This window comes from Nicotiana tabacum, chromosome 23 (assembly GCF_000715075.1).
Source record: "Nicotiana tabacum cultivar K326 chromosome 23, ASM71507v2, whole genome shotgun sequence".
Classification (NCBI taxonomy): domain Eukaryota; kingdom Viridiplantae; phylum Streptophyta; class Magnoliopsida; order Solanales; family Solanaceae; genus Nicotiana; species Nicotiana tabacum.
This window is the reverse complement of record NC_134102.1, coordinates 32,080,435-32,093,031: the sequence shown is the minus strand read 5'-3', so window position 1 is coordinate 32,093,031 and position 12,597 is coordinate 32,080,435. Positions and strand designations below refer to the sequence as shown.

Sequence of the window (12,597 nt, the reverse complement as noted above, 5' to 3'; positions counted from 1 at the left end):
CTCTTCAATTCTCACTTAAAACCTTGAATATTATCAAGAGATCCACCTAGGTCTTCTTCCTAAGAGGTAAGATTCTATCACCCAAACTCTTAATTTCAAAATGTAACTAGAGTGGGCCATTAGTAAGGTAATTCATGGGGATGGGAATGCTTACCTTGCATGCATGTCTTCCTAAGGTATGTGGGGAGGTTGTGAGTTAAAGATAGAAAATAATGGGTGTGGGTTGGTGGAGTCTTTCATAAAAAGGGCCATGAAACCTTAATACACACATAGTGTTTGATAGAATGCTCAAGTGAGTTAGAATTATGATCATTTTCCTAATTTTGGGTTCAATTTTGCTATATTGCTAAAGTAGATTGAAGTTACTAATATTCTGGAACATCTTAGTGTTTTAAGAGGCTTAATTGAGGTATGTTGGCTAAACCCCCTCTTCTTAGAATTAAATCTCACGGTATTCATTCAATCAACGTAAGTCCCAAATTGAACGCCCTAGAAATTGCTATCCCGAATGTGCTTGTTTTGCAAATATATGTGTAATATGTGTTCCCATGCTTACATCATGTTTATCTCGTCATCTGAGGAAATGTTAAAGACTTAGAAATGTTAAGGGTAAGGACTTTTGATGGTTCACGGAAGAATATTATTGGAGAAATTTATTAGGCTCTGCAGGTCGGGCCAGTTGAATTTCCCATATTGTTTCAACTAATGGATATTTCTTCTTCATACAACTTTCTGCTAGGAAGGCCCTGGATACACATGGCAGGGGCCGTCCCACACACTTTACACCAATGCATGAAATTTGAGTGGAGATGTCAGGAGATCGTGGTCCATGGCGAATGGGGCTAATCAGCTTATTTTAAGCATGTTGTTCCGTTCATTGAAGGGCTAGACAGAGTCGCTTTCTATGCAGAGGAAATCATGCAGACACCAAAATAGAAGAGGCTGAACAAAACTTGGGAATGCAGTCATTGTATAGATCCAAAATGGCTATGAGAGAGATAATGAAATATGGATACAAACCAGGAACTGGGTTAGGAGCTAGATCAGATGGGACCACAGAGCCAATTGAACCTAATGGGTAGAAGGGAAGGGCCGCCATAGGATACCAGCCTCCATTGGGGAAAGCTTATACTGGTAGCTCCGGGAAAAAGATTTTTGTGCTAGAGCATGTTTTAGGTATGGGACAGAGTTCAGCACCAGAAGATGATATCATCGATAAGATGGGAAGGTTGTTCGTGAATATGATTGAAGAATATTATGAAGGAATTAACATCAACACACCGACCATCAGGGATGCTGAATAGGGAGAAGAGCTGCGAAAATGGGCCGCCAGTCCATCTTTGGTTCGCCGGGAGTCTTGGTAGTGTGGAACTATAAAAGTTTTCTTTTGAAAAGCGCACGGTCAATTGAGGCATGCACCGTGTCAGTACCTTTTTGTCATTTGCCTCTTTTGAATGCTTAGACATTTCTTCTTTTGATGAAATAAAAAGAATCATTTTCTTAAAATACTGCAACTTTATTTACCGCTTCATTTATACTTAGTTTTTTATTTCAGTAATCAAAATGATAAAAGCACGCGTTCCGCGATTGTGACGTACGAAACCGTCGAGCGAAATGACCCAGATTACGAGGAGTATGATGAGAGTATGATGCTAGACAATCTCCCACAAGAGATTGAATAGTAGGAGAGTTAGAAAAATCCCAACCTGGATTAAACGGAAGTGGTCAATCTCGGAAGTAAAGAAGGCATGAAAGAAACTAGAATCAACATTCATTTAGAAGTCGAGCAGAAGTAAAAACTGCTTGAGCTCCTCCAAAAATACATCGATGTGTTTGCATGGTCATATGATGACATGCCAGGATTAAGTACTGACATTGTCTCGCATCGACTTCCTGTCGATCCTACTAGACTGTCGGTCAAGCAAAAGCCAAGAAAATTCAAGCCCGGTTTGAGTCTGAGGATAAAGGGGGAAGTAACCAAGCAGATAGAGGCGAATGTGGTAAGTGTCACCAATTATCCCAGCCGATTGGCAAATATCGTCCCAATACCCAAGAAAGATGAGAAGATTAGGATATGCGTGGATTACCGAGATCTTAACAAAGCTTGTCCGAAGGACGACTTCTATTTACCAAATATCCACATCCTCATCGACAACTACGCGAAGCATGAACTACAGTCGTTCGTGGATTGTTTCGCTGGATACCACCAGATCTTGATGCACAAGAAAGATGCATAAAAGATAGTCTTTACCATACCTTGGGGAGTTTACTGCTATATAGTCATGTCATTCGATCTCAAGAACGCAATTGCCACCTATATGAAAGCCATGATGGCCCTTTTTAACAACATGATTCATAAGGAGATCGAAGTATATGTGGATGATATCATCATCATGTCTCGAAAGAGTTTAGAGCACTTGGACGATTTGAGGAAATTATTCTAGCACCTGCGAAGGTACAGTTTGAAATTGAATCTGGCAAAATGCGCATTCAGAGTCCCTGCTGGAAAATTATTGGGCTTCATCGTAAGCAGGAAAGGAATAGAACTGGACCCATCAAAAATCAAGGCCATTCAAGAATTGCCACCGCCCAAGAGTAAGAAAGATGTGATGAATTTCTTGGGTAGACTAAATTACATCAGTCGTTTCATAGCCTAGTCCATGGTAATCTACGAACCTATTTTCAAGTTGCTAAAAAAAGGATGCTGCCACAGAATGGATAGGAGAGTGCTAGAAGGCCTTCGACAGAATTAAGGAGTATCTGTCAAACCCACCAGTATTGGTTCCCCCTGAGCCCGGGAAGCCATTGTTACTATATCTATCAGTCTTGGATAACGCCTTTGGATGTATGTTAGGATACCATGATGAAACTGGGAGAAAGGAGCAGGACATCTACTACTTAAGTAAGAAGTCCACACCATGCGAAGCCAAATACTCTTTGATAGAACGCACTTGCTGTGCTCTAACTCGGATCGCCCAGAAGCTAAGGCATTACATGTCAGCATACACTACACATCTGATATCATGGCTCGACCCACTCAAGTACATCTTTCAGAAGCCGATGCCTACCGGAAAGCTAGCTAAATGAAAAATTCTCCTCAGCAAATTTTACATTATGTAAATAACTCAGAAGGCTATCAAAAGGCAAGCTTTAGCCGACCACCTCACAGAGAATCCAGTGGACGGGGATTACAAGCCGCTCACTACATATTGTCCCGACGAAGGGTTATTACTTGCCGGAGAAAATATTGCGGAGTCATACCCTATATGGAGAATGTTTTTCGATGGAGCAACAAACTTCAAAGGAGTCAGAATTTGGGCAGTCCTAATTTCTGAATCCGGACAACACTATCCAACATCGACGAAGATAAGATTTCCTTGTACCAATAATATAGTTGAATACGAAGCGTGCATCCTTAGGATCAAAATGGCAGTCGACATGAACGTCAAAGAACTTTTGGTCATAGGAGATTCTGATCTATTGATACACCAAGTCCAAGGGGAATGGTCTACCAAAAATATAAAGATCATTCCATACTTGCACTGCGTAAAAGAGCTATGCAAGAAGTTCATGAAGATTGAGTTCAAGCACGTCCCCAGGATTCAGAACGAGTTCCCCGACGCCCTTGCAACTCTATCGTCCATGATTCAGCATCCAGACAAGAACTACATCGACCCTATCGAGGTGGAGATTAGGGGTCAACATGCCTATTGATACCATGTAGATGAAGAGCCAGATTGTAAAACATGGTACCACGAAACCAGAAGATTCCTTACAGCCAGAGAATACCCAAAAAATGCTACTAACATTCAGAAGTGAGCCCTCAGGAGGTTGGCGAATCACGTTTTCCTCAACAGGGAAGTCCTATACAGGAGGACACCAGACTTGGGTTTGTTGAGATATGTAGATGTCGCCGAGGCAACCAGGTTATTGGAAGAAATATATGCAGGAATGTGCGGACCCCACATGAACGGGTTCACATTAGCCAAGAAGATCTTGAGAGACGGATACTTTTGGATGACTATGGAAAGTGACAGTATCTGCTACATATAGAAGTGTCAGCAGTGCCAGATTCACAGGGATTTCATTCGGGTTCTACCGAATGAGTTGAATGTGATGGGTTCACCTTGGCCATTCACCGCTTGGAGCATGGACGTGATTGGACCTACAGAGCCCGCTGCCTCAAATGGGCACTGCTTCATATTGGTAGCCATCGATTACTTCACTAAATGGGTCAAAGCATCTACCTACAAAATCGTCACAAAAAAAAGGCAGTGGCGGATTTCGTCTGCAACAACATCGTCTGTCGATTTGGGATACCTGAGTCAATCATCACCGACAATGCCGCTAACCTCAATAGCGAACTCATGAGAGAAATCTGCGAGAAGTTCAGAATAGTCCACCATAACTCTACAGCCTACAGACCACAAATGAATGGAGGTAGTTGAGGCAACCAACAAGAATATCAAGAGGATTCTGCGAAAGATAGTGGACAATCACAGGCAATGGCACGAGAAACTATCCTTCACTTTGCTGGGTTATCGGACCACCATGAGAACATCCATTGGGGCAACACCATACATGTTAGTATATGGCACCGAAGCTGTGATACCCGCAGAGGTCGAGATACCATCATTAAGGGCTATTCAAGAGGCCAAGTTGGACAATGTAGAATGGATAAGGGTCAGAAAAGAGCAACTCATGCTCATCGATGAGAAGAGAATAGATGCAGTATGCCATGGTTAGCTTATAAGAACAGGATGGCCAGTGCATTTAAAGAAAGGGAGAAGCCTCACCATTTCACACCGGGGCAGTTGGTTCTAGAAAATCTTTCCCCACCAAGAGGAAGCAAAAGAAAAGTTCGCACCAAATTAGCAAGGTCCTTACGTGGTTCACCGAGTGTGTCAAGAGGAGCTCTAATCTTGGCAGAAATGGATGGAAGAATCATCACAAAGCCCATCAACTGATACGCAATCAAGAGATACTATGTTTGAAGACAAATAGAGTTAGGTTTTTTACTGTAACAAAACTACATTCAACCTGACTTCCCATGGGAGATACGTAGGCAACCCACGTAGGGTTCGGTTTCTCTCATTCCTTTATTTTGTAATAGAAAATCCAAACATCATTTTTTGTACGTTGCTCTGGAACTACACCGGCTTGATTTCCTCAGGAAGGAATACGTAGGCAATCCTCATCGGATTCAGTCATCTTTTGTACTTGAACTACGTCCTGGCCTAATTCCATTTGGATACATAGGCAGTCTGAGTTATACTCGGATATTTCATTCTTAATCTTACCATTTTTGCATCTATTATAATTGAACTACGTCCTGACCTGATTCTATTTGGATACATAGGCTGCTTGAGTTAGGCTCGATCATCTTCATCGTATTTTTATCATCATACATGAACTATGTTCAGACCTGATTCCGTTTTGGATGTGTAGGCAACCTGAAAGGATTCGATCATAACCTTAGGAAAAACCTTTGTAATGCATTAGTTCGAATTAGGGTGTAGTCGCAACGGCAAGCACTCACATTGTCAAAGCATCACGAAGGATCGACATCAACAGGATAGAATTTTCAAGAAGTGATGCTTGCGTTAGGAGAAATTTTCGTAGCATGTCATAATCCGGAATAACGACACTTACTTTGAAACGTAATTGTCAAAATGTTTTCTTAAATACAGTAATTGTTCCACCTACCGAACTTCGTGGCGTAGCCATATCAAGGGTCGGGGCAAACCAACACTGTGGTCGACACAAACCAGCCTCCCCGCTCCCATTGAGAATTTTTCTTTGAGTGCAGGGTCAACAGGAAGCAAGGAAATGTCGGGACCACACTGGGGCATATGGCGGATCTGCCACTTTCCCAGGATAATCATCTTTCCTCTTTTACATAAATTTTTCTGGTACAACTAAAGCTAATCCTTGAATCCTTTGCAGGTACCTCAGAGTCTGACCACTGATACGGAAAAGGCACATTGTATATAGCAAACCACCTGCTCCAATAATCGGAGAATCTTGTACAAAATGAATTGCTAGCTTCATCGGTTAAAGCCCTGTATATAGCAAATCGCATGCTCAACCAATCAGAGCACTTTGTACAAAACGAACCGTTGGCTTCACCAGTTGAAGTCGTGTACATAGCAAATTGTCAGCTCAATCGATCAGAGTGCCCTATACACTTCAAACATTGGTTTCGCCAATCGAAGCCTTGTATATAAAAAAATGTTCATTCCGCCAACAGAACAATCTGCACCACCGCTACATCGCAATAGAGGCCTGAATAGACAGTCGCAAACCTCCTCACCAACGTTCTGCCAATCGATGGCCGCAACTTAGCTTCGCAGTCAAGAGTATCTCTAGGGCATGCTTTTCTTTTCCTTTTCTATTATCTTGAATATTTTGATGTTTTGCTTATGCAACTTCAGGCATGATTACCATTTAAGTCAATCGCTCCCAAGGGGAGATCGCTTTACATTTTAGTGCAAAGCTCTCCCAACAAGCGGAGACGCACTCTACAAATCAAGCTTTCCCAAAAAGCGGAGACATTTTCTCCGGGCAAATCTCTCCCAAAAAGCGGAGACGCACTCTACAAGTCAAAGCTCTCCCAACAGCGGAGACATTTTTCAATGCTCCAACAGCTGCAGAACAGTACACAACCCGGCTAACAAATTGAGTCAAGTTCAAGTATCCCATCATCCCGATCCCAAATAACGGCTCGCCGGTATCCAGGAATCATCATTCTTGCATCATTTACATCACATCATAATATATTCTGCATTGCAATATATAGGTGTGTGTGTATTTCATTTTTGCAGGAACAAATATCGCAACGTGGAACTCTTTCTAAGAAGCAGACCAAACTACAATGCTATGAGGGACAACAAACTCTTTAGCGGGCCAAGGATCCATGTTCAGGCACAAAATGACCAGTGGAACTCCAAATCTTCAAATCCTTCAAGTCAAGTCGCAAAATTCAAGCTATCGCGAGTGCCTAATCCTCTGTCTCGCCGTATCATCACAATACTATACAGGGGCAGTTCTTGTAAGTATCGCGTCCTCAAAATCCTCACTCCAGAACTACATGATGCCTGATTCTCATTAAGCCTGAGGTATGTAAGCAATTCAAAGCCAGAATTCAGGCCCAACTTCCCAAAATTTTCCCAAAAGTCCTCCTAGATTCTTAACTCGCAGTCATGCAGCTCATAATCTTCGTGTCATTCCTGCAATGTATGCCTAAAGTCGGGACAAAATTAACTTTAGTTCAATTTCTTTGTCTGAAAACTCTTTCATCGTCTCCGGTCAAAGAGGGGCAGCTGTTGACGGTCAATTTTGACCCTCCCTTTTAAAATTGATTTACTTATACTTAAATATTTACAATAAATGTTTTGAAAGTATTTTCTATCAATAATTAACTATTTTTACAAATCAATTAAGTATTAGCTTTGAAATTAATAACTTAGCATTAGTATTATGTAATTACAAACATGCTTATTATTTTAATACTATTAAAATAATTTTTAAATACACCATAGAGGTTAGTAGTGTATTTGATAATTATAATTTTACTATATTTTATTGGAAATTAACTAAGTTTAATTAAATTAATTTTAAATGGGTTAAAAAGTAAAAGGCTAAAATTGCAATTCTTTGATTAAATACACAAAGGTCATTTCTTCAATCAATTCCATCCCAATACCCAAGCCCAATTATCCCATCGAACTTAGTCCAAAGGACTTCTATTCCACTTTGGCAATCCACCCTAACCTCTGAGAACCAATAGAAATTAACCATGTAAGCTCTCCAATCTCATTCACACAAGAAACATACATGCATTAAAACCATTAGTCCATTTGATCGACGGTCTACATTTAATATCCAATTTTCTTTTAATTTTAAACACCTACCCAGATATCTCATCTCCATACATCAAAATCCTATAATCTGACGGCCACAAAAATTCCTCTTAAAAATCCTTAAATTCCTGAATTATCAGGGCTGTTGATCATCATATCCAACGGCCCAGATCTCGTCTCTCAAGTTTAACCTTGGAGACGGCCTCCCAGACCCCTAAACCTAAAATCATTTCCCCCAAGCCCTGCTGCCTCTCTTTCCCCTTCCTCTCTCTTTTCTCTCAACCTCACAGCCCAAATCAATCAAAAGACCTTGCACAAATTCGTGCAAGGCCGAGTCCACCGAAAGATTCATCTTCCCTGTCTCCCACATCCGTGATTCTCACTGAATCTTTACCCTTTCATCAATCAAGTTTAAAATCCCCAAAATTCGAACCCTAACCCCATAGATGAAACATCAAATCGTCATTGATCTTTCAAATCCATGGCATGCATGGTTATCCATTTTTCTCCTGTACTTCAGATCTTGTTGCTCTTTCCATTTTCACCATCTTATTTCAAAAGCCCAAATCAAAGAGTCACAGACCAAAACGTGAAACTTCAATTTGTCTGACTTCTTCCTTCATTCTTTCAAATCGAAGCAAGCATGAAGACATTAGCTGGCTTCATCATTGATATTTGATATACAAAGGACAAATGCAATGACCTTTGGGTATTCGGGTTCTGACCGATGGTCTCTCATGCTTCAACGGTCGGTCTTTCATTTCTCATGATCAGGTAAAATTACTATTGTTTTCCCTCTGTTTTTCTAAGATTTTCACTCGATTGTGCTTGCATCACCATTCCTCCGTCACTCTCCACTATCGATTGGAATCTGGAACCCTAATGCTTCACAGCCACTATAAATAGGGGCTTTTAATGTTCTCACCTAACAGACCTAACACGCAGAAAATATACAACAAAGACACCACGAAATCACTTAACAAATATCAAATTTAGTTTAGGGTAGTAAAAATCAAAATAGGGTTCTAAATAGCTTCTAATTTCATTCTGATTCTGAGTTTTACACTGCTTGGGGTAAGTTCTTGATTCTATACCGGTAGGAAAGAGTCTTTTATTTGGTTTACTGCTCAAGAGGAGGCCAGTACACCTCCATCCTTTATCTTTTAATTGATTAATTAGAAAATCATGAACGTGCTACTGTTTGCTTATTAACTGTTTCATTTATAATGTTTGCTATCAGTCTATGATTGTCTAATTTTAGTTCACCGTGGCTTTATTGTCAATTTGTGGTCAACAATTATGTTTCATTAGTATTGATTAAGTAGTTATATGACCTTATGACTTCTGTTCTGTGTTAAATATCCTATGTGGTTAAGCTTCTTAACATGATGTGATGATTTCTCATATCTACCTAGCCTGTTGACTTCCCTCTAATGATTCTGTTATAATCTTCATGCTTATCATGATGTATTCTTTTGAATTATGTTATTCTATACTTAGGGTTGTTGTTATAGTCTTCATGCTTATCATGCCATATTCTTTTGAGTTCTGTTATTCTATACTTGGCGTTTCATTTAGATGATTCTAGCTAGAACATATATGAAAGTACATAGTTTGACCATGCATTACCCGGTTAAGGCTTGTGAAGTCTGAGTATTCAAAATATTTTCCTTTTTTTACATGAATGCTTGTTAATCCTTAAGTATTCTTTGAGTCCTCACTATGAATGCTTTACATCCATGTCTAACTGCTAGTTTTAAACAGTCCAACTAGGATGAACTTTCTATGAACATCAGTGATATATTGTTATGATCTACCTACCTCTCATGAACTAGATGGTAGTTGCAGTGCAATTCCACTATGTCTAGTTATCAACCTTAGTCTATACAGCTTAGTTAAATCTATTTAATATGAGGTTTCCCCTGTTCTTAAACCCCTTAATGATACTGATAATATGATTTTGTAATATTTGAGACTCATCCTATCTTGTAAGGTTATAACTTTGATTGAAGTCACTGTATGTGTGGAAGTTTGGCATGACTCTTTGCTTATGCCTTATGACTTCGTACTTTTGAACACTTTTTTAAAATTGTACTCAGTCCTCTCTTTCTCCTGATAATCTGGATTGAATCTAGTATTGGAGAAACCTTTTGTTGTTACTGATTGAGTACAATAACTTGCCTATATCATTGTCTGAATCTTTACTGAGGATTTCAAAGGATGCAAGTAGTGTTATTAACCTATGTGTATGCTCATGATAATGTCTGGTTTTAAACTAATTTATGATCAATATATTGAGGCATTAGCATCTGTATCCCAAAGTTGTTGCAGCTCTAAACTATGTGCTATTCATCTATCTCTAAGATGTTTGATTCCAATTATTTGTTTCTTTAGCAAAAATAGTATGATGTTCCTACCTACATGTGTATTTGGAAATTTGAACTTCATGTCTGTCGCGTGCTTAAAAAAACCAAAACTGAGTCGCGTGCTTAATTTTCTAATAGGAAATCAACTATTTTCGAAATATCAAAGTGTTGCTGCCCCTAAACAAAGACTTTAAAATAATATTTTTCAAGCTTACTATTTAAAACCAAGGTATATCTTAGGTTCGTTTTCACCTCATTAGAGTAATATGAACTTTCATGTTTTAGGAAACAAAGTGCTTTAACTTAGCTTTTCTTTTACACATTTTTCATACAAACATCCTATCTTTCAAAGTTCTTTTCAAGCTTATATATACTAACATTATTTTCCCAAGGCTTTTCTTTAAATCCGTCCTCTTTAAACTACATTCTTTCTTTATAGGTATTATGCCCTAATATATGGTAAGATACATTCTTTAAACACTAGTTAAAGCATGGTACAAATAGTTAGTCCTAAATCTAGTCTAAGTCCTATGGAGCTACCTCGGGTAGATTTTAAGGGGTGCCTAACACCTTCTCCGAAGAAGAACAAGAACCCTTACCCATAATCTCATTGGTTAGTAGACTAATAAAGAATATGACCTTTAGTAATTAAATAAGTTCCCTAGTATACTTTTAAAAATTAGGTGGCGACTCTCTTTCATCAACAATAGAGAAACGAAAAGTTGAATCTTATTTTGACTAGTGCAAAATAGGGTGCAACACTCAGGACCCGCAATACTATGAAAGATTGATGGTCATAGAAAACAACAAATTCTATGACATCATCAAGTTATGAGAGAGAATTGAAAAGGGTATCAAGAGTGGCATGGTTAACAATTTTGAAGCCCTGCAAGCCACTAATAAAGCTTTACAGTCTGGAGGCATTTCTAAGAAGAAATAAGTGGGTGCCGTGATGGTAGCCCAAAGGACGAAATTTCCCTTACCTACCAAGTACCCCCACCAGTGTATCATCCCTCCTCCCCAAAATACCATTATCCTGTCACCACCTACCATACTTACAATACTCAGCCAGCATACTATCACTCACCCCCGCCTGCCCAAAAAAACTACCTTAAACCCCGAGCCAACATTGACTGTAGACCTCCCAAGAAATACACCCCTCTCGCTGAACCAATAGCCCAATTGAACGAGAGACTGAAAGCCATTGGTTACATTACCCCTATCCCTGGAGCCGCAACTGAAAACTCAACTCAGTGGGTCAACCCCAACAAAACATATGCCTATCACTCTGGCATGAAAGGGCACACCATTGAGGAATGTCGCATGTTGAAAGATAAGATTCAAATGTTGATTGATACTAAAGTAATACAGTTAAAGGATACGCACTCAATGTTTGTGTAAACCCCTCTCCGACCACAGGGGTGAGGGAGTAAGTATGATTGAGACTGATGAATAATGGGACCAGGAATGGTCTATTAGCCTTATTCGGGAAGGAGACACTGATGTGGCATCCTCTGTAATGCCCTCTCCAGTTGTGGTGCAAGCCAAGGCATCATTTGAAGTTGACATGGCTATACCTAGGCCACCGTTCATTGTGATGGTAGCTCCATCGCCGTTCCATGGGACTATGTGGCTGAAGCAAGAAGAAAAGAAAAGGCCAAGGCTGAAAAAGCTGGCGTTGCTCAAGGAATGACTCGAACAGGAAGAGTGTACACACCGAAGAATCTTGCCCAGGGAAGAACAAGTAAGAAAGTTGCACCAAAACCACCTATTGTGGAAATAGGTGTTGATTATTTGTAGAGAAAGGTGCAAGCCAAGGAATATTCTATTGTTGATCACATGAACAAAACTCCTACCCAAATATCCATCATGTCTAATGTAGAATTCAGACACACATTAAAAATGCCTTGATGAAGGTGTTGAGTGACACTTATGTGCCTGTTGGCATCACCAGAGGAGAAACAGCGAACATGGTGGGAAATATACTAGAAACACACAAGATTACCTTCCATGAAGATGAGTTGCCACCATAAGGTTTGAGTCACAACCGGGCACTGAACATTACTGTGCAATATTAAAACAAGTGCATTGCTCGAGTCTTGATCGATGGTGGTTCGAGTATAAATATATGCCCTCTGACCACTTTGAGGAGGTTAGTTATAGGGATACGGTTAGGGAACATGAATGTGAAAGCATTCAACGGGTCACACAGAGCTACAATCGGAGAAATTGATTTGAGTTTGAATATAGGTCCGACCGTGTTTGATGTCGAGTTCCAGGTACTATACATCTCTACCAATTACAACCTGTTGCTTGGACGACCTTGGATACACATGGTCGGGGCAGTTGCTTCTGCTATGCATCAAGCT

The 12,597-nt window shown here is 39.9% G+C and overlaps 1 protein-coding gene across 1 annotated transcript; it reads left to right on the top strand.

Moving 5' to 3' along the window:
* Positions 1-1,853: 1,853 nt before the first annotated feature.
* On the top strand, positions 1,854-3,714 carry LOC142177105 (uncharacterized). Its single transcript, XM_075245569.1, has 2 exons — positions 1,854-2,000; positions 3,130-3,714. Exons 1-2 carry the CDS (start codon positions 1,854-1,856, stop codon positions 3,712-3,714), a joined length of 732 nt encoding a protein of 243 aa, XP_075101670.1.
* The last annotated feature ends 8,883 nt before the right edge of the window (positions 3,715-12,597 follow it).